Here is a 24168-nt window from a genome sequence, read left to right on the forward strand (position 1 = left end):
CAGGCGGAGGTCGCCTGCATCTCGCTGTCGCCTTTAGTCCCGGGAGGCAGAAGCAGTCGGCGCATGCGCACTGACAGGCAGCTCCGAGGGGCGGAGAACGAGCTCAGGGCAGGTCTGGCCCAATCAGCCACGGCTGGCCCTCCTGTTGGTCCCTCGGCCACATCAGTGTCAGCGGCCGCCGGGCTCCGGGGCCCCCCGACCCTGCACGTTCCCCTTCTCATGATCCCCCGCCTTCCGCGGGAAAACAGGCCCAGTTAGAGGGTAATCCCCGAGATGCCGGGATGAGCCCCGCCCAAGTTCCCTGGTACCTCGACCCTCCCACCGCCCCCTTCCAAAGAATCGGCCCAGTCCCTCCTGTAGGACCCAGTTCTTGTGCCCACTTACCAGGGAAGCGCTGAAGGCAGTCCGCGTCCCTGGCGACCGAACCACCTGGGTCCCTGAGAATCGAATCCTGGGTGACCTTGTGTGACCGCAGTGATTGTGGAGCCAGGAGCCCCACTGGAACCTATGCCAGGTGGGGTCCGGCGTAGGAATCCTGTCCAGCCCCTGCCCAGGGGGAGAGCTGTCCTCATAAAAAGAGTTACACTGTTCTCCGACTGAATTTTCCGCCTAGCCCATGAATAGGGTCATTATTGCAGCAGTGGCCGCTGCACTGAGCCTCACTTTCTGCTCCCACGGTCCCCTCCCAGGCCCTGGGGGAGGGGGAGGCAGAGCAGGAAGGTGAGGAGTTCTGGGAAGTCCCTGGGGAGCAGAGAGTCTCTGGGATAGCACTGGGGAAACACTTCGGAGCAGGTGAGGATGGCATTCGGGTGGGGGTCTGGATACAGGAGGGCTGGGCAGTGGGCAGGCCAGCATACTCCTCACCACCCTTCCTGGTGAGTGGGGGCTGGGGTGTGCCCCCACAGGGCTGTGCCAGGGCAGACGCTGCACTGACTGTGAGACAGGCCTTGGTCATCAGCTTGGACTAATCCAGAGAGGCTCTCGCTAGGCAGATCTGGGGTTCAAACCCCAAAGTCTCACCCTTGACCACAACCCTGACTGCCTTTCAGTATACACCACCGGTCAATGGGGTTACTAACCACATGACGATTGACAGTGGACTCCAAGCTCCAACGGGTCTAGCCATGGCCACTGGCAGAGGGCAGACAGGGGGCCATGATTGCCACTGAATCTGGCCCACCCGGGGCACCTCAGACAAAATATGAGCAGTCACTGCAGTGCTGGCCCAGGCCCAGGGGCAGAAACAGAAGTGCCCATCGCCCCTCAGGCCAGCACCAGGCCAGCCAGCCGGAGGGGAGCAGCCTGCTACCTCCCCCTGCCGCGAGTGAGCTTCTCTGGCCCTGGCCCTCCTTCCTCATGGGGAGGCTGGCGGTCCCAGGCCCCACCTCCTGCTGCCACACTCAGAAAACATCTCAAGCTTCCTTCTCTCCCCTGCCTCCTCCGGGCTTTGCCATCCCCACGCAGGGCGGGCCCAGCTGTTTTTAGCTTGAGGAGAGTTATGTAAGGGAGGCTGCCCTGAGGCGCTGGGTGTTTCAAGCGCAGGTGTGAGACAGACACAAGACCAGACCCTGAGCCCCACACGCGCAACATCACACACTCGGCCCATCTCCAGTGGCCAGTACCTCAAGGAGCCCCCTCCGTGGTGGCCGGAATCCCTGCTTGACACTGCAGTCAGGACCTGGGGGACAGGGAGGCGCTGCAATAGCACCGAGGAGGCTTCCTACTTGCCAGTGGGCAGGGACTCCAGATGGTCCAGCCCCCCAGGCTGGGGAGGATGCCCCTGGCCCCCAGAATCTGGCACACATGGAGAGCCCATTAGCTCAGACTTCATGGCTGCTGCAGCAGAATCCTTCCAGGACCAACTCTTAGATGTCTCTGAGGGTGGAGACACCCACAGGTGTGAAAGTGGAGCCCAGGGGTCCCATGAAGTGCTGGGTGTCCACAGTCTGGAAGGAGGCACATTGGTGTCCCTAGGTCCAGCTTCAGGGAAAGCCACCACTTGAAGGCTCAATGGGGCCATGCTCAGCAGGCTGGGGCCAGCTGTCCCTCTGGAGAGAGGGTGGGGGACATAGGGCCCTAAATGATTTCTCTAATTCTCTCAACACACAGCTGTCAAGGAGCAGCCACACAAGCCCCTGTTGTGTGAGGAGCTGGAGATGCCCTGTCTGGTCCCAGACAGCGCCTTCTGCTCCTCCAGGCACTGGAGGAGCCTGGGGAGGCAGGAGAGGGGTCAGGCAGGGAAGGGAGGAGGGGGCTGCTGGCCTCACTGCCTCTGGCCACAGTCTCTGTGTCTCTGGCCCCCCAAAGGTGGGTTCTGGGGCAGCCTCCTCAGAAGCAGGAAGATGGGGCTCTGACGTGAGCTCCGTGACATCAGTTGGTCTCACCTTTGAGTCTCGAGCCTCAGGAGGAAACTCAGCCCCACTTTGTGCATGAGGAAACAGGCTCAGAGAGGTTGAGTAATTTGTTCAACGTCACACAGCCGATGACTGAGGAAGCTGTGATTCGCACTCACACCTAGATGAGTCCAGGGCCAGCTCTTCCCTGAGCGTGACTTCCCTCTCCCAGAGGTCCCCGGCTGCCATCTGCCCCTTCCAAAGGCAGGAGGCTGATGACCTCACCCCTCCTCAGAGCCAAACCCCCACCAGAAGGGCCTAGCGAAGGTGGGGGCTTCCTCCCTCATCTCAGCACCCATTTGGGGTGGGCGGTCAGGAACCTAGAGCCTGTGTGGGAGGGACAGAGGGCCAAGCGGAGGGTCTGATTATTTGGGATGGCGAGGCCTCTGGCCTCATGGAGCCCTGTTGGGTTCCCCGTGGGTCCTCCTGGGGGCTCTCCAGCCTTTCACACATTGTCTGGCCTCAGGCAATCACTCTGGGGCCGAGGATTTCAGCCGTGAGGTGGTGGACTTGGACCCTGAATGTGGTGTGTGGCTGGCGCAGGGTCTCTGTGCCTCCTGGGAGGCTGAGCTATGGGCACCACCTGCCCACCCAGGCCCCAACTCACTCCCACAGTAGGTACCTGTCCCAGGGTCTGGGCAGCCAGCACCAGGGGACACCCGTGTTCTGGGAGTGGAGGCCCCTGCCCAGGGACCCCTGGCCACAGACACCTGTGGTTAGAGCTGGGCAGGTGGAGGCAAGCAAGCATTCTCCCAGGCCAGGTGGGAGGAGAGTGGACAGGGGAGGGGGCCAGGCACCCCAGGGTCTACCAGAGTGGGGTTCCTCTTCACCCTCCAGAAACTTGGAGCCCCTCACCCACTGCCAGGGCCAGGCCCCCAGACCTCACTTCCAGGAATGTGGGCAAGAGAGCCTCACTGAGGTGAAGGACCCTCATCCCTACCCCAAAGGCTTCCCCTTCCGGGACCAGAGCAGATGTGGCTTTCCCTGCCAGGCTCCGCCCCACCACCGCGCCCCACGCCCAGCCTGTTATAAACAGGAGGCTGCTTGGCTACCTCGGGCCACAGCCCACTTTGTCACCTGCTAGAAGTGCCATCAACACTGCTACAGTCACCGCTGTTGCAGCCGCCAGCACCAGAGGATGGATGCCCATGCACAGGGAGGGTGCAGCCTCAAGGTACCAGGGCATCAGGGCGGGCCGTCACTGGGGTCTCCCCGGCTTGAGGTGGAGGGGCCATGTCCCCCACGTCGTCTGGAGCACAGGCACAGGCGGGGCAAGGGCAGAGGCTCCCATCCACGCTTTTGTCATGCACCCCTAGTGACAGAGGGCTTGCTGTGTGTGAGAGGAGTGTGTGTGTGTGTGCACAGCTGTGTGCGTGCGTGTACTGTGTGAAGGGGTGGTGCACCTCTACTCCTGCCGTGGCTGAGGTGTCAGGGACCCCACCCCCCATCTCAGGAAGCCACCTTCCTCCTGCCTGGCAGCCCCAGCCAGGGTGGGAGGTGGCCAGTCTGGAAACATGGTTACTGGAGTCAGAAAGAACCTTCTGGAGGCCCTTTTCCCTCGCCTATATCACGAAGCTAAAGGTCCTGCTGCCCTGTGAGGGCTCCATGTGGTCACGGGACACCCGTGTGGGCAGCGCTCTGGGCCACAGGGGGCCCACCAGCAGCACCCATGCTGGCACATTTTCCTGGCCTGGCTGCCTCCACAAACCTGAGGCCCGGGCTGACCACCCCCACCTCCTACCTGGGCCCCAGGCAGCTAGTGGGTGCCGGGTGTCCAGGCCAGCATGTGCTGGCTGAGACACACCAGGCCCTTCCTTGGCTCAGCCCCCTCCCAAGGCATCAGCCCAGGCCCAGTTGCCTAGAGGGGCCAGAACCCAGGAGGCTACACCCCAGGTGTGAGAGGCCTAATGATTCAGACCAAGATGGGGACACTCTGGAAAGTCCGTAGGAAGCGCAGGCAGTGACTCAGTGCATGTCCCGGGCCAGCCAGCCTGACCTGGTCAGGCCCCATGGCCCTGTGCACTGAGGGACCAAGGTCCCAGGATGCTGGAGCCTCCGGGTGAGAGTGGGGCCAGGCAGGCCTCAGGTCGACCTCCCTGGAGCCCTCAGGTCCCCACCATGTCTGGCCAGACTGCTGCCTACTTTTTGGAAGCCTGAGGCCCACAAACGGAGCATCCCTGGACTCAGCTTGGTGGACAACACCCCCACACAGGTCCACAGTGCCCAACAGGCTACAGACCTGACCCTTGGCCCAGACGTGGCCGGACTTGTGTGGCTCCCTTGGCCCCAATCCAGCATGGCTATGCTGGCCACTGAGGTTTGTTGGAAGCTGTTGGGGCCCAGGGTTCAGTCAACCCCCAATGCTGGGCCCTAGGCCCACTCAGAGCAGGTCACCTGGCTGCCCCTCACCAGAGGCCCCTGCCCCACTTGGCAGATGGCAGCAGAGACCCACCCAAGCCTCCAGCCTTGAGCCACCTTCAAACAAGGCCTGGCACAGCCTAGAGCCTATGTCCCCTGCTGTCCCTGCTCCACCACCCAGGCTCAGCTCTGGCCATAAGACACGCCTGTGGAGGCTGCTTGGTGCCCTGCTTGTCGCCATGGGAGTAGGGACAACAGAATTGGTCCCATGTTATGGACCAGCTTCTGATGGGGTTTTTCTCAAGCGTCAGCAAGCCAGGCTAGGCCACAGGTGGCTGAGGGACGTGACAATTTCGGGAATTCCCAGGCATGGAGAATGGAAGGCTGATGGCCCAGGCAGGGAGACCTGGGTGGGGTCAGGCCAAGTGGCGGGCTAGAGCCCCGCTGAGTCTCACTTCTCAGATGCAGGCTGAAGGCACGGGCCAAACAGTGGGTGGGGGGCCAGGAACCTGGACATGCCCCCAGGCATCCCCACCGACGCTGCCCGAGGAGGAACATGGAGAGAGGCTGGTAGAGCTGCACGCCTCCTTCAGGGAGCTGGTCACCTTCTTCTGCACCAACTCCACTATCCACGGCACCATCCGCCTTGTTTGCTCCAGCCAGAACCGCCTCAAGACGGCCTCCTGGGGGCTACTGCTGGCAGGAGCCCTGGGCGTGCTCTACTGGCAGTTCGCACTCCTCTTCGAGCAGTACTGGCGTTACCCGGTCATCATGACAGTGTCTGTGCACTCGGAGCGCAAGCTCTTCCCATCGGTCACTCTGTGCGACATGAACCCACACCGGTGAGGGCTGGTCCATCCTGGGGCCCCTCCCCTGGTGCGGTCACAGCAGGACAACCCACCTCTTCCTGCTCTGTGCCCCAGGGGCAGGGATAAAGGACAAGAAGAATAAGCTGAGTGTTACTGTGACCAGTGCCAAGCTGGAGGGACCTTCAGGAGTTAGGCAGCCCAGGATGGGGAGGGGAGGAGAGCTGGAGGCTTTCCAGAAGAGCAGGTGCCCAGGAGAGGGGGGCAGGGTAATATTGCAGTGTGGAGTCAGCGGAGCAAAGACAGGGAAGGGCTGTGAATGAGCCAGAGGAGGATGGGGTCCCGGGGGTGGGAGGCAGGCCAGGCCGGGGGTCTGACTTCCCTCTGCAGCCCCGGCTCTGTATTCAGAACCACCTTCTAGGCTTCTGAGGATGGCAGGGGGTGGGGGGCTCCTATCCTGTCTGCGACTTCGGGGTCAGTGCCTGGGGGCCAGCTTGACTCTCTCCAAAGTGCGTGTGCTAAGGGGCCCTGGCTCTGACCCCCACCCCTGCCCTGCCCCCAGGCCACACTTAGCCCGCCACCATCTGCGGGTTCTGGATGACTTTGCCCGGGAGAGCATCTACTCCCTGTATCGGTTCAACTTTAGCAACAGCATGGACGCCCTGGGGGCCGAGGTCCCAGGTCCAGAGCCCGCCTTCCATCTGGACCGTAGGATCCGCCTGCAGAGGCTGAGGCCCTTGCATGGCCAGAACAGAGTGGGCTTCAAACTGGTGAGTGTCCAGCCCGGGGGGTCTGCATGGGACTCGGGCAGGCAGTCGCGCCCACACTGACCCCACGCCCCACAGTGTAACAGCAGTGGCGGCGACTGTGTTGAGCGGGCCTACTCCTCTGGCGTGGTGGCCGCCCGGGAGTGGTACCGCTTCCACTACATAAACATCCTGGCCCTGCTGCCCGCTGCCCATGAGGACAGCCACGGCAGCCACTTTGTCTTCTCCTGCCGCTACGATGACCGGGACTGCCATGCCCAGTGAGTACAGACCAGTGTCCGCTCCCCCCACCCCACCCAGTGGTCTGCCAGCCCCACGGGCTCCCTCCAGAGACAAGGCACCTGTGCTCCCCTCCCCAGAACCCCAGGCCACACACAGCAGGGTGGTGGGTGGAGGGCGTGTGCTTGTCTGAGCATGGCCCCTGGTTCCAGGCACTTCCAGACGTCCCACCACCCCACCTATGGCAGCTGCTACACCTTCAACAGTGTCTGGGCAGCACAACGGCCGGGCGTCACCCACAGTGAGTGCCAGCTGGGACTGGGTGCGGGCGGGGTGTCCAGGCTGACCTGGCCTCACCCCTGGCCTCCCCCAGGGATCAGCCTGGTCCTCAGGGCTGAGCAGCTGGACCACCTCCCTCTACTGTCCACGAAGGCTGGCATCAAGGTCATGATCCACCCACAAGACCACACGCCCTTCCTGGAGCATCAGGGCTTCAGCATCCGGCCAGGGACGGAGACCACCATTGACATCCGTGAGGTGGGCCGCCCCTGCCTCCAGGCTCTCAGCCTGTTTCCAACCCTGGGGGGAGGGGCAGGACCTCCAGCTTGAGGCAGCAAGACTGAGTAGCCCTCCTTCCCCCAGGACGAGGTGCACCGGCTCGGGAGCCCCTATGGGCAGTGCATGGTCAGCACAGGCAGCGTGGACGTGCAGCTACTGTACAACACCTCCTACACCAGGCAGGTGAGTCTGGGCGTGGAGGATGGGGAGGCGGGGCAGGGGCCCAGGGAAGGGGCTGGGGAGTGGGTGGGGGAGCAGGCCAGTGGGAAGGAGGGGAGGCAGGCAGGCCAGGGAGAGGGGCAGCTGCTCCGGACCCCCAGCTTCAGCCCCCATTGTCCCCCTAGGCCTGTCTGGTCTCCTGCTTTCAGCATCTGATGGTGGAGACCTGCTCCTGCGGCTACTTCTTCTACCCTCTGCCGGCGGGAGCCGAGTACTGCAGCTACATGCGGCACCCAGCCTGGGGTGAGCTCCCCGCCCCACCCTACCAGCCTGTTTGGCCAACAGCAGACCTCCCCACCGCCCCTGGGTCGCTTCTCATAGGTTCACCCGTGACTGTCTCCCCAGGTCACTGCTTCCACCACCTCTACCAGAAACTGAAGACCCACCAGCTTCCCTGCACCACCCGATGCCCGCGGCCTTGCAGGTGAGGGGGTGTGCTGGGCTCCGTTTGGTCTGCCGGGGGCCAGCACACAGGGATGTGATGGGGCTGTCTCTCCCAGGGAGTCTTCGTACAAGCTCTCTGCCGGGACCTCCAGATGGCCTTCCTCCACATCAGCTGTGAGTCCCCAAAGTGGGGGGTGAGGGATGGACAAGTAGGGAGATCACGAGCAGAGAGCCCTCCCGGGACTGGCCTGTGTCCCCACAGTCCTGCCCTCACACCACCCTGCAGCGCCCAAGGGCCAGGAGGAGCCGCGGTCACAGCAAGTTTTTTGCGTGCAGGACTGGGTCCTGGCTGTGCTGGGTGAGCCAAGCCGACGGAACCCATGGCCACCTTCTGCTTCTATCAAGTCCTGGCCGCTGCCCCTGCCCTCCTTACCCTCCAGGGCCTGCACAGAGGGCCCCACCAGCAGGTCTGGGGCTCAACCCCTCTCACCTGAGCCCTGCCCCAGCATCAGCCTGGCCAAGGTGAACATTTTCTATCAGGAGCTCAACTACCGCACGGTGGATGAGACGCCGGTCTACTCGGTGAGCTGCCTCCTGGGCCAGGGCCGGGAGAGGGGTGGGGCCAGCACCTGGGCCTCTGCTCACCACTGCCAACACCCGCAGGTGCCACAGCTGCTCTCAGCCATGGGCAGCCTCTGGAGCTTGTGGTTCGGTTCTTCCGTCCTCTCAGTCGTGGAGGTGCTAGAGCTGCTGCTGGACGCCATGGCCCTCACCCTACTGCTGTGCTGCCGCTGGCTCCGTGGGTCTCGGGGCCAGCCCAGGGCGGCCACAAGGGTGCACCCTCCGAGCCAGAGGCCAGCCAGTGGACCAGTGGCTGCAGGCACAACGTCGAATGCCCCGGGGCCTGGCTGCCTTCACCTCCCAAGATGCTGCCGGGACTTCGGCAGGAGTCTCGACTGAGTTCAGCCAAGCGTGGGCCCCAAAGACCCCTGACACCTGAACCAGTCTGAACCTGGCCTGATCCTGGGAGCAGTGGCAGCGGTGGGCTCTCCTGACTGCCCAGGGCGGGCCAGTCAAGCCCCATGGGGCTTCCTGGGCCAACCAACCCAAACCTGGGGCCCAGGAAGCAGCAGCACCAGAGCTGGGGGGTGGCTCGCCGCCAGGCACAGAGCACAGAAGGGCTTCTTGTTAGCCAATCCACCCTGCCCTGTTCAGTGGTGGCCTCACAGGTCTCAAGGAGGCCCAGGGCAGGCAGGGAATAAGGGAGCATCCTCACCACCCTGGATTCCCATGTTCTGGTTGTGATGGAGCATCTGCCCAAGTGGAGGAGTGTGTGCCCGTGTGTGGGGGGCGCTCCACATGGGAGTGTGTCTGTTTGGTGCCAGTGACATATGTTCGCGTGTTTCTGTGTCAACAGGTCTGTCTGTACCTACATGTAGGTGTGTGCAGGCATTGGGAAGAGCCTCACTCAGCTTGGGGCCAATGGGAGGAAGGGAAGGGCCAGGCCCGGGCACTCAGTGACCTGGGGCCACTTTGCAATAAAATGATTTCACCTAGTGGCTAGGGTGTTTTCTGCTGCCCTTCCGGTTTCCTGAGTGAGCTGAAAACCTCCAACCAGATAGTACTGCCACATCCTCAGTCACAGGTGCTGTGGTCGTTGTAGGGCAGGGGACATGGGGCAGAGTTTGCCTAGGGGACAAGGCTAGGACCAGACCATCCTCGCCAGTTAGTGTCCATCCTAGAAAAGGGCGGGGCAGCCACAGTGGAGTATCAGGAACTGATTTTAATCAATGGAGCCCAGGTTTCAGGCAGGCCCTCAGGTTCCAGCTTACTGCACCCTTTGAGGGCACCACTGGTGCTGTCCCACGCAGGGCCGCCCCTTGGGGAAGGCAGGTGACCCCCCACCCCAGTCGAGACAGAGCAGAGTGAGGCGGGTGAGGCGAGGCAGCGGGTGCAAGCGGCTGTTTATTAACTGTGATCTGGAGTGGAGGCGGGTCCCGCCAGCTGAGGCCCTAGCAAAGGCCCTGGCGCAGGCAGTGGGGTGGGAGGTGGGGGCAAAGCTCAAGCAGGGAGAGAGGAAGGAGTTAATTCTGCTCTCTGGGTGTCACAGCCAGCAGGCGAGGGAGTTGGGGGCCCACCTTGCTGCCCATGGGGCCTCCCTGGGCAGCCTTTGCATAGTGACCAGCCAACTGGCCTTGGACTGGCCGAGGGTAGAGATGGGGAGAGGCCCAGCCACTGCCCCAGGGCTCCAGGAAGGGGAATGCAGAAGGCATCAGAGGGCCCTGGGGCTGAGCTGAAGCCCCATGGGCTGAGCCAGGGGCAAGGCTGGTGAGGGGGCAGGGCTGAGCTGCAGAGCCCCCCCCAGCAGCGGGCAGAGCTGGGGGTCAAGGTGGTCCTTGAGTCCAGAGAAAAGACGTGAGACAAAGTGAGAACGAGGTCATTGTAGAAAACCCCTCAGTCCGTGACAAAGGACATCAGATGCAGGGGTGGGAAGAGTGATGCACTTGCCACCCGCTCTGGGAAAAGGCAGGGACAGATGGGGCTGCATGGCCAGCCACACGGCCTCAGGACGTCCGTGCCCAGTCAGGGCTGAGGCCCCAGGCCAGAGCCCCCAAGCACCCAAGAAGCCCAGCCTGGATGCTGGGGTCGCTAAGTGAGGTACACGGGTTGATTCCCTGGATGGGCGGTCCCCTCTGCCCTCACAAGGTGCCGGTGGCCAGCCACCAGCCCCAGGGCCCAGCGGAGGGGCTAGGGGCATGGGAGGGACCCAACTAGCAGGTCAGTGTCCTTGGGCAGTAAAGTGGGGGCACGAGGTGACACAGGCCCTGAGGGCAGAGTGGGGCACCAAGTGGCATGGGCCCAGGGATAGAGGGGCAGGAGGTGACACGGGCCTGGGGGAGCAGAGAGGAGCACAAGGTGACATGGGGCCTTGAGAGTGGTTTGTGACACGAGCAACCCAGGCCCCCTAGGAAGGGGTCACCTGAAGACACAGGGTCCCTGGGCGGGGAGTGATGCAACACCTCCTGGGGAAGACTGGAGCTTCATAAGACTCAGTGCTGGTCCTGCTCCGGCCCGGGGTGGGGGCCGCTGGAGGAGGAGGGCAGAGCCGGCAGCAGGGCCTCCAGGAGCTCCGGAACACCAATGCTCTCCGGAAACGGGCCGGTGGGGGGGTCCCGCCCGGGGGGTCCCGCCCACCCCGCTGCCCTAGCTCTCGTCCAGGTGAAGGCTGATGAATTCCTGGATGCACCTGCGGTACTGGAGCTCAGTGGGGCTGCTGCCGGTCAGAGGGCCCGGCTGGCCAGAGGGCGCCTCGGCCTCACGCATCTCCTCGGCCATTCGCGCCAGACGGAGCCTGGAAGAGGGCGGGCCTTGGGAAGAGCCTAGCCCGCCCCCACCCCACCTCGTCCTAGACCTGAGGAGGGCGGGCCTTGTGAAGTGCTCCGCCCCGCCCACAGGGTCCCCCACCCACACCGCCCTCCTGCTCACAGAGTGACGATGTCCGCGTTTGCTTCCTGCACCGCGATGCTCAATGGGTCCTGCTGAGCGTGGTCCAAGGCATGCTGGTCCGCCCCCCTCTTCAAGAACAGGCAGACCTGGCTGAGAGCGGAGCGGGCAAGTCAGGTCAGGCCTTGGGCAGGTACTAGTGGGCTGGCAACCCGGGGCCATGGGGCGGGGGTAAGTGAGGGTATGACCAGCCCACGACTCACCCAGTACGGCCAAGGAGAGTGGCGTGGTGGAGGGGAGCCCGGCCGTGGCTGTCTCTTTGGTTCACGTCCGCTCCGTTTTGCAGGAGGAATTCACAGACGATCAGGGAGCCCTGGGGAAGCCGGCGTGGGGAGGCGGTATGGTTCAGACGGAGCCAAACCACGGAGACGGTTCCTTGCAGCTCCCCCCCACCTCCCACCACACCCCGACACCCCTTCAAGCTGGCGCACCAAGGGAGAGCCGCTGTGAAGACGCTGCACCTGGGTCCGGGGGCAGCCGGGCGCCTACTTACCCCCAGTACAGCCTGCACCAGCGGCGTCTTTCCCTCGTCCTCCGCGTCAGCCCAGTTGACCTCCGCCCCGTGCGCCAGAGCCGCCGCCAGGGCGGGAAGGTCGCGGGTGCGCGCCGCGCGGTGCGCCAGCAGCCCCGGATGCAGCTCGCGCACGTCTGCCAGGCCCCAGGTCTCCGCCTCTCCGTCCGCCTCGCCGCTGGACTCCTCCGACTCTGCACCCTCTGCGAGGACAGGGCGATCAGGGCCGGTAAGCCGGCCCGGAGCGGGGGAGGCGCAGGGCCGGGGATGGGGAGCCACGCACTCACCCTCCTCAGCGACGCGGTCCACCACAGAGCCCACGCCGAAGGCCAGGACATCTGAGCTGCCGTCGGAGCTGCCCCCTAAGCCGCTGTCGCTGCTCAGACCTGCAAAGTCCACAGCCAGAGGGGGTCCTGAGAGCGTCTGGGGGAAGGCTGGAGGGCCGCCCACACTCCCGGGGATGCTGCCCGGAGCAGGATCAGTCCCCACTAGCGGGCAGAGGAGAGCCCTGCCCAGGATGGGAGGAAAGGCGAGAAAATCAGGTGACAGCTCAACAGAGTCAAGGATTAAGCGCCCCCTAGGAGCACAGCCGTGGGTGTGATCCCCACCCTCGCTCAGGCCTGCCCTAGCAGGACGGATGGGCCGAAGCGCCGCCATAATGCAAGCTTGGGAGGTCTCCATCCAGACGCGGTTCCAGGCAGCAGTGAGCGGCACCCAAGAGCAGCCCTCACAGAAGAGCCCCGAGCTGCGGGACGGCGAGGCAGCGCCCTCTGCTGCCCGAGGGCACCCGCTCACCCCATCAGCCCTGCCAATTCTTGGCCCCCGTCTATGCCTTCTGTCCACACTGCCCAGAAAGGCGGCCCAGACGCCCCTGGCCAGTGGGTGCTGTTAGACACTTTACAGGCAGGCGACAGGGCGGGGAGGGCCCCAACCTGCAGCATGTGCCCCCCACCCCCACTCCAGGAGGAGCTGAAGAAGATGCACACAATTGTCTTTCAGGAGCTGGTCTGGCACACAGCTGTCCACGAACACACACGTATGTGCACACACCCATGTGTGTACACACATGTACACACTCACATGTATGTACCCATATGCACAGTCATGCCACACACACACTCCTGTGTGCACACTGCACACGGGTCTCCCTGAGGGTCATGGCTCCAGCCTCCAAGTCAGTGGCTGAGTTACCCCCAGCCCCTGGAGATACTGTCCCAGCCTTAGCCCTGCTTGGCCCCCAGACTCTCCCCATCCTTACACTAGTCCCTCCTGCAAGGAATGCCCATCCTTCCGGTCCCTGGGCGAGTGGCCACAGCTATCCCATACTTGTCCACCCTCTGAGCAAGCATGCCTGGTCCCTGCTCTGAGCTGCCCTGGCTGAGCTAGGGGGGGGTGGGCAGCAGGGGACTTACTGCGTGGGCCGGCTGCAGCAGCCCCTGCATCGAAGTAGGAGAAAAGGGAGTCCAGTTCGTCCGGGCAGAAGAGCGAGTCCCTGCGGAACCTGGGCTCTACGGAGCCTGCAGCAGGGCAGTAACCGGGCCAGGCTGGGAGGCAGGCAGAGCTTGGGGCTCTGCTCCTTCCTCCCCCCACCCCTGGCCTCCCTGGGGTCCATAGTCTGGAGGCTCACCCCCTGCCCAGGCCTGTGAGCTGGGGCGCACCTGCCGGCCCCCTCCCACCTGAGCACAGGGCAGCCACAGAGGGCAGAACGGGCTCCATCCGGACTTTGCTGCGGCGGGGGGCAGGGGCTCGGGGGGAGCTGTGGTGACGCTGGCACTTCTGCACCCTCCAGCGCTGTGGGGCCTCCCGGGCTGGTGCCGAGGGCGGCCTCTGCACAAACTTCTTCTCCACATATTTGTCCTTGATCCAGGCCTCCTTGTCCTGTCTGGACCAGGACCAGACATGAAGCCGCACTTGTGGGTGGGGGCTCCCCAGGCCCTGCCTAGGCTACCCCACACCTCACCTGGGGCTGCTGGCTGTAGGCTTCCTACTGCCCGGCCCCTCACACTGGGCCTCGTAGATCCGGTTCACGGTGCTGTTTCCAAGTTCACACATCAGCTGGCAGGAGAGGGTGAGGCCAGCATCAGCCCAGCCCACAGACCTCCCCTCAAGTGGGCAGACCCCGCTCCTGTCTCCCCGCCCTGCTCACCCCCCACCCCCCACCCCCACCACCAGCTGCCTGGGGGACTGCAATGGCCCCCACACACCTTCAGTAGCTCCGGTTCCCATGAGTCCAGGGTCAGGGACCGCACCTTGGAGCAGTGGACGCCCAGGCTCCTGGATGATGGGGAGGAGGAGTCAGGGCGTGGCTCCGCCCCCACCCCCTCCACACCGCCCAGGAGGCCCACCTGTGGATGCCTGAGCACTCGATGCAGAGCAGCACACCCAGGTTGATGCTGGCCCAGCGTGGATCAGGCTGGCCGCAGTCACCACACTGGCTGTTGCCGGCCACGTTCTGCACCCGCTGCAGCACACTCTCACCCTTGACACTGCGTTCCCGAGAGTCCGTGGCAGAGTCGATGCTGCTTGTGGACGGGGAGGCAGTGCGGTCCAGCCTCTGGGGACCGGGTGAGGGGTCACTCAACCCTACGGGAGCTCCAACCCCAGTCTCCCCAGTGGGGGCCCCCTCTTCCTCCCCAGATACAGGGGCCGACACAGGCCAGGGTGCCTGAGGCACGAGCCTGCACCCCCATGTGGGCACACACACTGATGTGCACATGTGTGCTGGTGTGTGAATGCACATGTGTGCTGGTGTGTGGCCTGCGGGAGTTGTACACGCACATGCAGGGAGGGCCCACCTCACTGTAGCAGCTGTCAGGGCTCTCCCGATAGGCGGAGGCAATGCTGGCTTGCACCGCCTGAACCCAGGCCTGCCGCAGTTTCTCTGAGTCGGCTTGCAGCATGCAGCTCCTGCAGGAAGGGGCCTGTCAGCCTGCGCAAGCAGGGGCTCTTGCCACATCATGCCCTGGGCAGGACCTGCTTACTTGGTGGGCGACACGACCTCAAAGCAGAACCTCCGCTCGACGTCCTCACAGGGCTTCACAGAGCAGAGCCGGAGGTCGTCCACAACCACAGTCAGCACGTCCTGTGGGCATGACCGCCGTGGCCCTCGCGCTCAGCACCCACCCCTGCCCCACCCTGACCACCCCGTCCACTGCTCTACCCAGGACACAGATTGCCTGGGGTTCAAGTGGTCTCTGTCCCTGGCCACTCAGGCTATGGTGCCCATCCATGTCCTCAGCCCTGTGATACCAATCCCCCCAACCGCCCACCCCCAGGCCAGGTGAGAAGGCCCAGGAGTGGCTGCCCTGGGCCCAGTGCACCTTGAGCTTCTTCTGGTAGACCAGCTGGCTGTTCTGGATGGAGAACCAGCGCCTGGGTAGGGAATGGGCCAGGAGGGGTCAAGCCAGGCTGGGCACCCTCCCCCACCTATCTGCCCTGCAGTCCCCTGAGGAAGGGCCTCCCTTACCGGTTCCATGTCTTGAAGGCGTTGCTGGCCCTCTTGAAGAGGTAGCCTTCCATCACTACCCCACTGGGTGCATCCACATCAAACTCCACCTTGGGCTCATCGTAGGAGAAGTCCTGGGAGCAGTCGGAGCCCAGCCCCCCATGAGCACCCACCCACTGCTGTGCGGACATGGCTGCCCTCCCAGGCTCCCCCCAGCCAAGGTTGAGAGGGTGGGTCTTCACAGCCACTTCCTGACCAAAACCCCATGGGGGCAGATGCCTTCTGCCACAGCTGGGGGCCCGGAGCGCTCCGGCCCCACCCCCTAGCTCCCCCCGCCCAGCACAGACAGCAGGCTCTGGGTAGGATCAGGAAGGAAGCCGCCTCCCTTGTCCTCAGTCCCCCATTCAAGTTGCCAGCTGGGCTGCTCCAGCCAGCCTGACAGAGCTCCATTCACACGGGCCAGGGAGACACTGAGCGTTGTCCTGTGTGTCCGGCAGTGGGAGAGGAGGCCCAGCCACCTGCTCCCCTGGCTGAGTGGGGGCGGGAAGGGACAGCTGCAGCTGCTCCCGAAGGGGACTCAGTCCTAGCTCAGCAGCCTCCGCTGGTGCTGGGCGCGCCCCGGGAGGTGTTCAGGGTCGGAGCGCCGGGGCTGCGGAGGTGTCCTTGGTGCTGAAACAGGGCGAGGCGGACAGAGGCCCCACCCACCTGTCCCCCCCCCCCCCCCCCCCCCCGGGTGAGCACCCACTCACCTGCAGCAGCGTCTGAGGGCGGGAGCGGGAGGAGCGGGAGCAGGGAGAGAGAGAGCCAGTGAGTGAAGCCCTGCTGCCTCCTCCTGGGAACTAGCAGCTCCCACCAGCAGTCATCTCCGCCCAGGGCAGCGCCATGACAGCCGTCTGGCCAGGAGCAGAGAGGCCCCAGTAGGACCCTCCACCCAGCCCCAGCCCTAGCGCCCGTGGGCTGAGGGGGCTGGTCCTGGCCTCTAAGTGACCTCTCACGGTGCTGAGACCCTGAGGGATGAGGACTCCCACCTCTGACTGCTCTTCCAAGGAGGATCAGAATCAGCCTGAGCATGGGCAGGCCTGGGGAGGGACGGGGAGTGTGTCTTTGCGGCAGGCTCCCAGGTCCACACTTGGAGAGGGCTGAGGGGCCCCTCCACAGGGAGGCCAGGGCTGCAGGGCCTTACCCGCTGTTGGATGGCGGCGTGCTTGCGCTCCATCTCCCGCTTCTCCACTGCCGAGTCGATCACCAGCTGGTCCAGCTGTAGGGAAGGGTACAGAGAGGGAAGTGGACCCCCTCCCCTGACACGCTGGCCCTGGCTTCCCCTCCCCGCAGGCTCACCTCGGCCGCCAGCTTCTTCATGTAGGGGTCCAGCTGGTGCAGCAGGCTGTAGCCCTGCTGGAAGAAGCTGTACTGGGCATGCATGAAGGACAGCATCTGGAGGGGTAGGGACACAGGTGAGACCCGGCCGCCAGCCATGGTGCCCAGGGCCCCAACAGGTGCACCCAACCCCAGCACTCACGGAATCCAAAATCTCAAACTTCTTCTTAGCCTGGAGGACGTTGATCTGCCAAGGAAGGAGTGAACAGGTGAAGATATCAGGGCTGAGCCTGGACCTTGCTTGTGTCCACTCAGGGTGCTTGTGGCTCCCCGAGACCACCAGCTCATCTGATGCTCCCTACACTGGTACCCATCCCTCCTCTCAAGGTTTCTCCATGGACAAAGCCATGAACTCTACCCCGTGCTCCAAGCCCTCCTGCAGCCTCTGGCCCTGGCTTGTCCCAAGCACGGCCCCACCTCTGGGCCTTTGCCCAGGGCACTCCCCACCTCCAGGTCCCTCCCCAAGCATCTGAAGTTTTCTCAGGTCAGAGGGGCCCCTCCAGACACCAGGTCCCTGTCTGCAGTGACACCCAAGGCCCAGCGACTCACCTGGAGCACATAGTCCAGCGCCAGGTGGCGGAAACACTTTCGGGCGAGGATCAGGGCACCCGTAGCCTCCTCCACCTCGTGGGGCCGGTGCCTCGGGGCCTGGGCATTCCTCACCAGCGACAGCTCCATGTCCTCCCGAACTTTGTCAAACTGCTTCTTGGTCTCCTTGAACTTCCGCACGTCCCTGGAGGCCGGCAGGTGTCAGGTCAGGGAGACTGAGGAGGTGTGCACTGGGGTCTCCCCGCTTCAAGAAAGGCCCTCTTTCTGCTCTCAGCCCCTCTGTGTTCCACAACCCCCTTCCCCACCTCCCTGGCCTCCCACCCGCTACAGCCAGCACTCCCTGCCGCCTCCTCCTCAGGTCCCTTCCCCAATCCAGGGCCCCCTTTCTCTTCACCACCTCACCCACAGGATTGGTCCAGCTTGGGGTGACCCCTAGCCTTACCCTGGACTCCAGATGCTCCACTTGGGGGATTCCCAACTATACACACAGCACTGAGCTGAGACCCCTGCCAAGTCCCCACCTCCTGCTCTATGACCCCGACCTGACCCTTCCATGGTCCTGCCCTCACCTCTGCCTGAGGGCCCCCTTGCTGCCCTCTGTGGTCCCTGCCCTCCAGCACTGTTTCCTCAGCCCAGTCTTGGCCTACACTGAGCCCCCCACCCAGAGCCTGCAGATCTTGTGTCAGGGCCCCAGACTCCCTCAGCTCAAACACCCCAGCATGGGTGTGGCCTCGCACCCTCCTGGGGCCGAGAGAGGCCAGGCCTCCCTTGGGGCCACTCACTCTTTGACGAAGTTGTGGAGCTGCTGCCGCACAGACCTCTGGGCCTGGTCAAACAGGATCTGGGAGCATAGGAAGGTGGAGGTATCAGGGACCTGCCCCCACATGACCCCAGAGGCCAGGCCCCTATCCCCTCAGGTACGAACCAGAGAATGCCCTGTCCAGCCCCACTTAGGCCCCAGCTGGTCACCCTCACAGATCCAGCCTCTCAGGGTCCAAGGGACCAGGTGCAGCCCCCAGGCCTGGGTCGGCGCCCAGAGACAACAGCTGTGACCACCTGCCCATCTCCCCCACTTGGCTCTCAGACTCGAGGACCAAGCTGTCCCCCTCCCATGGCCCAGACAGAGCAGGCACACCCAGGGTCCCTAGTGACAGCCAGTGCCCCAGCCTGGGGAGGGGCCACCTTAAGGATGACCAGCCCTGCAGTTGGAAGGGTCCGGCTGTGGCCGAAGCTCCTGAGTGATCTGGCCTGGGGGCAGGGTGAAGTGGTTGTGGGGGGCTGGAGGGGCCTCCCCCACAGTGCTAACTGGACCCAGAATCAGATCTGCTCAACATGGGGAGAGGGCTGGGCCCTAATCAGAAGCAGACAGACACACAGACAGACTGCTGAAGCTGGACGAGCTGTCCAGCACTGGTTTATTTCTGAACTTCCCCTGTGGGGGAGGGGCCCCTTGTTTAGTCTGGGGCTCTGGTTTCCAGGCCACGGTCTGACCACCCACATGGGCCTCATTCTGTTCTGTGTGTCCATGCGGGGGGCCCCTGAGGGGTTCAAGGTCATACAGACCCATCCTGGGAAGCAGTGGGGTCAGCCTGGCCAATGACCCTTGTCTGATGGCCCTGGATAACCCTCTAAGGCACCTATGCCAAGCCCCTACCACCCTCAGCCCCAGATGGGCAGGTTCCAGGCACCTCCTTGCTGGCTATCCAGCCCTCACCTGGGACACAGTAGAGTTTCAGCAATGTGGCCCCCACTCCCCAGACTGCAGGAGCAGAAACGTGGCCTCCCCCACAGCCCGCCCCTGCCAGCTCAGCTCTCCCAGAGCCAGCCCAGAGCCTTCCAGGCTGGGTGGGGCCTGCAGGAAGCCCGAGGGGTGGCTGCCTGGGAAGGGATGACAGCGATTATAAGGAAGCGCAGTGCCCCCCTACTCCCCCCATCAGGGCTCACCATGTGGTAGGTGACCATCTCTTGCAGGCTGTCTCCAAACCTCTGCAGACATTCCTGGGGGTGGGTGGGGGAGACCCTTGCTTAAATGGGACTGCCGTGCCCCCAGTGTCAGTACCTCCCACCCACTAGCCACAAAGTGGCCCCTGTGGCCCAGCACAAACGCCCACCTGCTCCCAGGGCAGGGGCACCCTCAAGGGGCTGCCTGCCTGTGCCTGCCCCTGCCTAGAGGTCAGAGGTCAGCTGCCCCTCACCGATATAACAGTGTCGCCCTGGCACTGCTGGGACAGGTCGCGGATGCCACTCACGAAGAGTCTGTTGGTGGTGACGTAGGCCTTGCCTGCCTCTATCATGCTGCTACATAACTTCACCAGCTGCAGACAGGAGAGGACGGATGGGGGACACTCACGCCACCTGTGCACCCAGCCCTCACCACGACCAAGGCCAGACCACACGGGCTGGGACCCTGCCAGGGCAGCCGGAATTTAGCTCAGGGCCCATCAGCGCCCAGGACACAGCTGGGCAGCCCTAGGCAGAGAAGGAAGGCCACTGCCCGCCACCTGTCCTAAGCCCACCTGGTGCTGGGGCAACAGCTTGGCACTGCCCAGGCCTTGGCTCCAGTGTGGGAGGTAGGAACAAGAGAGGGAAGCCAGGAGCAGGGACCCCAGGACTGGGGTGGGCATGCAGTCCTGGCCAAGGAACAGCAGGATCAGCCAGCAGGGGCTCATGGATGCCACCCCTCCTCCCCTCCTGCCTGTGCCCCGGGCCCCTAACCCAGCCACTCAGAGGCACAGCCCCCCAGCAGCTTCCCCTGTCTCCCCCAAGACTCCTCTCCTTGGCTTGGCGAGAGGAAACCACCCAGACACAGGTGTGTGTGCGGCAGGTATGAAGGCCAGTGACAGCCAGGCCCACGTGCTATGCATAAACACACACTTGTGCTCGTATTGGTGGCCGCGAGTGAGCTGGACCAAGCCCTCTATGTGCCCCCAGGCCCTTCCCTCACCTTGTCCAGTTTGGCCTCGATCTCAACCACGTCCGTTTCCACCTCATCGATAGTTGCCCTGCGACGGGTACAGGGTGGCTGGAGACCCGCCTGCAGCGAGCCTCCCCCACCGACTTAGCTGGTCTTCGTCTCCCCAGGCACCTCCCCAAAGGGGTCTGCAGTGGGAAGGGGCTGCTCTGTCGATAGCCACTGGCTCCTGCAGGCCCACCTTCCTCCACGCCCCTTGGACAGACTAAGACATGGAGACTGGGGTGGGGGCACGGAAGAGGGAGGAGGAGAGGGGGCAGGACCTGGACTGTGACTCCACGGCTGCAGAGCCTCCAGGGCCCACCACCATCCCAGGCAGATAGAGGCCTAGTCGGCTGTGATGCCCCCAAATGGGGTCTGTGGACAGGAGAGGGGGTGGTCCCTAGCACAGAGGGAGGGGCCAGGGCCCTGTGGAGGGGGACATGCAGGGCCTCACTGGTCACTGCCCCCCGGCCCAGCCTATACACCTCTCCAAGGCTAGAGTTGACCCCAGACCCCATCTGGACCCCCCAATCCTTAGCTTCAGCTGTAGCCCACCCTGGCCTGGGGCTGGCGGACCCTGGCGCAGACCTGTGTCAGCAGAGCCTGCAAACCTGGGGCTGCTCCCTGGCACAGTGAGACACCCAGCAGAGGCATGCCCCTACCTCCCAACTACTCCCCCAACCTCAAATACCAAGTTGGCCTTTTCTGCCTGGAGGGAGCAGTGGGTCAGACCTTGGAGGAGCCCACTCCCACTGGGACGGCCTAACAATGGGGCTGCCTTGGGGAGGGAAGAGTTAACGATGACATCACCAGAGAAGCCAGTGGACAGAGAATCCCGGAAGGCGAGGCGAGAGGCAGATGGATCAGGCACGTGACTCCCCCCCGCCCCCGCCCCCAATGCTCTGGGAACAGGAAACAGGGAAAGAGGGCCAGGATCCCAGGGCCCCCCCAACCCACTCAGCTGGTGAGCTGGGCCCATCTGGCTTCCTGGGGACAAGGGACAACGTGGAATGAAGCTCGGGCCAGGGGCTGGAGGCAGCCTCCAGGGCCAGGGCCAGGGCAGAGGAGGCTGTCCAGGTCTAGTGGCCCCTTGCTGCCCTGTGGCTGGTAGAAAAGGGCCATGTTCCAGGGTTTCCCAGGCTTGGGGGAGAGGGACTTAGTCCCTCATGTGGGGGGCAGCTCAGTACTCCCTCAATTAGGAGCTGTGGGGGAGGGGTGCCAGGCTGCCTTGTCAGGGCCCTTGGAAGATCCCCTGTCCTCCTCCGCTCTGAGCAGCCCTCATCCCTGCCCCAGGGCTGAGGGGTCTCTGAATTCCAGAGCAGGAAGGGGTCAGAGGGGACGTCTGCTTGGACCAGTGTTGACCCACCCCCAGCAGGATGTCCAGCCTGAGACTACAGGATCCTGACCATCGCTGTAGTCTCTCCCCTCCCCACAACCCAGAGGCCCAGGGCATGGAAGGACCACCCGCCCAGGAGAGGATACTGCAGAGCAGAGCAGAGACATGCCCCCTGGAGCCCCAGTCACCACAACTGCCCTGGGCAACTGCATGGAGGGCCATCACCCCTGAGCCAGGAGGGCGGGGAGGGGGCAGCTGGTCCCCAGAGAGCTGGTGGGGGGCGCTGTACCAGATGGTGACAATGTGCTCATGGGGGTGAGGTGGGCACTCAGCAGAGAGCCCATCCTGGGGGCCCTATACCCCTCATCTCTCTCCTCCCACCTCCATGGACCAAGGCCTCCTCTCCTGCCATCCCTCCAGGATTTCCTCAGCAGCTTGGATGGTGGGTAGGAGGGTGAGGCTGGCTTCCCCACCAGAGCCATGACTCAGCGCCTGAAGCCCCACCCAGGGGAGGGGGCACTATGAACAAGGGGTGGGCGGCGCCCCGGTGAGTCTGAGAGAGCCTGGAGCCCTCCAGCCACAGGCACCCAGGGCTCTGGGGCTCTGCCCAGGCCACAAGCACACAGACAGGGTCCCTCTTTCCCCAGGGCTGGGGTCACTTGGCCCTATATGCTGACCACATTCTCCCACCCAGCTCTACCCTAACCCTGGCCCCCAAGCTGGCCTCCAGGAAGTCCATGTTACATCCTCAGCAGCACCTGAGGGCACACGGACAAGGGAACCCCCAAAAGGCCTCAAAACCTGGTTAAATCTCAGCCCAACCCCGAAACCCACAGTGCAGCTTCTGTGGCCCAAGATCAGGGGCATCTCCCTGGCCCCCACCCTGGGGTCTTAGCCAGGTACTTTCAAAGAAAACCTAGCAAAGCCCAGGCATCAGCTGCATCCACTGCCCCACTGTGGGTGCCCCCTGGCAAGCAGGCTGGTGTGGAGGGAGGGCCTGGAGCTGCCCCACTGTGGGTGCCCCCAGCTCAGGATCATAGGTACCTGAGTTGCTCACATTGCCCCCCTCAACTGTCAGGAATGTAAGATGGGAGAGCAGAGGTGACCATTAGCCCTCTGCTCAGGGCCGGGGGCCACTCTCTGCTCCAGCCTCTACCCCTCATCCAGTCTTCCCTGGCCTTCATTGCTGACTCCCTGTGAAGCGGCTGGGCAAGGGGCTGGCTCCAGGGACTCAGAGGTGAGAGCACCGATGCTGAGGCCCACCAGGCACCGCACACAGGCCCTCTTGATAACACACCTCAAAGACTCAGCACACACACATACACATGCACACAACCCAGTGCAAGTGTGCCAAGGCCTGACAGGCACATGTGCCATCAAACATGGATGCACGCAGAAGCATAACACACACACAGAAGTGTGTACTCATGGATTTGCTGCATAAACACGTACCCTGTGCTGGGATACAGATGAACAAACTAACATGCGCTTAGTGCCTAAACTCATCCTTGCATGATAAACACCCACTCTGTATCTAGCAGCAGTCCAGGGGCGCAGCTCACCCACACATTCATGTCCAAGGGCTGGCACCTCAAGGGAGGGTGCAGAGGGGCAGAATTCATACAAGTGTACCCAAGCACAAGCATGAGCACCTGACACACAGGAGGTGCCCCATTAGAGCAGATGCATGCACACCATGAACATGTCCACACAGATAAGCCCGCCTGCACTCCCAGGAAGGACTAAAAGCACAAACCCATGTCCAGGCACAGCCCAGAACCTCCACCAGTCTCTCGAATCCAGTCTGCTCAGATAGCCCCCACCCTGCCAGGCATCTAGGTCACCCTGCCAAGCAGCTTCCCCAAGCCCTAACTGTGGCTCCAGCTGCCCGCCCCCTTGACTACTCCGGGCACAGGAACCAAGACAGATTCCAGGGGCAGACACCCGACGCACCCAGACGACCCTAGCCAGAGTCGGGCTGCAGGGCCCGGCAAAGTCTCAGCTCTGTGCAGGTGGCCCGCAGAAGGTCTAGACACAAAGCGGACGGACACTCCCACGGAGAGGTGGCCGCGCCAGAGGCCGCCCCGCCCCACGCGCGCACCCTTCGCGCGCGGCGACCAGCACAAGGGGCATCTTTTGTTCCGGGCTCTAGGGCTGTGGTTGCTGAGGGCTTTGTCCAAGGCGAGTCCTCCTGCTCTGGCCTCCAGCCCGGGCGCCGGGTACAAAGGCGGCACCGGCTCCCCCTCCCGCGCCCCATCCCCCGGCGGTCCCGGGTACCCCGAGGGGCTGCGAACCGGCGGATCACAAAGGGCCGCGCCGCGCCCCGGGGGCGCACCTGAAGCGCGGCGAGTCCTTGATGCACTCCTCGAACTCCACCGTCATGGCTGCGGCAGCGCGCGGCGCTCACTGGCACGAGGACCACGGCGGCCCGAGCGGCATCCCCGACCGGCCTGCCTGCCCGCCCGCCCGCGCCGCGATCGGCGCCCGCCCGCCCCGGAACGAGGCCGCTGCGCCACCGCCCCGCCCCGCCTGTCACCGCTGGGGAGCGTCGCCAAAGTCCTCCGTCCGTGCGCGCCGCCCGCTGTCACCGCCGGGGAGCGTCGCCAAACGCTCCGACGTCCCGCCCCCTTCGTTCCGGCCGCGGGTCGGAAGAGTGGATGGGGCCAGTAGCAGTCTCAGGAGCCGCTGGGCGCGCGCTCTCCTGCGATTCGGCCTTAGGCAACCTGGGGGATTGGCAACATGCGCTCATCCGGACCGCGGCGGGAGGATTGGGGTGGGTGTTAGTGGGG

The 24168-nt window shown here is 64.0% G+C and overlaps 2 protein-coding genes across 7 annotated transcripts; one reads left to right on the forward strand and one right to left on the reverse strand.

Annotated features, from left to right (window-relative positions):
* Positions 1-583: 583 nt before the first annotated feature.
* On the forward strand, positions 584-8664 carry SCNN1D (sodium channel epithelial 1 subunit delta). The gene is made up of 13 exons (XM_044943940.2): positions 584-792; positions 3385-3567; positions 5214-5593; positions 6120-6327; positions 6403-6584; positions 6756-6844; positions 6917-7080; positions 7186-7284; positions 7446-7563; positions 7666-7744; positions 7821-7878; positions 8041-8286; positions 8368-8664. The coding sequence occupies exons 2-13, from the start codon at positions 3532-3534 to the stop codon at positions 8662-8664; spliced, it is 1956 nt and encodes a 651-aa protein (XP_044799875.1). The 5' UTR covers positions 584-792; positions 3385-3531.
* Positions 8665-9467: 803 nt separating this feature from the next.
* On the reverse strand, positions 9468-24121 carry ACAP3 (ArfGAP with coiled-coil, ankyrin repeat and PH domains 3). Of its 6 annotated transcripts, none has more exons than XM_006066958.3 (24): positions 23715-24121; positions 20035-20092; positions 19286-19405; positions 19035-19088; positions 17873-17931; positions 17091-17274; positions 16684-16728; positions 16503-16598; positions 16348-16422; positions 15914-15925; positions 15186-15298; positions 15040-15091; positions 14701-14801; positions 14515-14626; positions 14065-14273; positions 13924-13993; positions 13680-13774; positions 13347-13597; positions 13132-13263; positions 12007-12105; positions 11702-11922; positions 11412-11521; positions 11191-11301; positions 9468-11056 (listed from the first exon to the last, which is right to left on the reverse strand). In XM_006066958.3, exons 1-24 carry the CDS (start codon positions 23759-23761, stop codon positions 10909-10911), a joined length of 2574 nt encoding a protein of 857 aa, XP_006067020.1. In that variant the 5' UTR covers positions 23762-24121; the 3' UTR covers positions 9468-10908. The 6 variants fall into 6 exon arrangements, with proteins under 6 accessions (XP_006067020.1, XP_006067021.1, XP_025141491.1 ...); XM_006066959.3 differs by having other exon boundaries at positions 13132-13236; positions 13396-13601; positions 23715-23905; XM_025285706.2 differs by having other exon boundaries at positions 20035-20189; positions 23715-23865.
* Positions 24122-24168: the final 47 nt, after the last annotated feature.

This window comes from Bubalus bubalis, chromosome 5 (genome assembly GCF_019923935.1).
Source record: "Bubalus bubalis isolate 160015118507 breed Murrah chromosome 5, NDDB_SH_1, whole genome shotgun sequence".
Taxonomy (NCBI): Eukaryota; Metazoa; Chordata; class Mammalia; order Artiodactyla; family Bovidae; genus Bubalus; species Bubalus bubalis.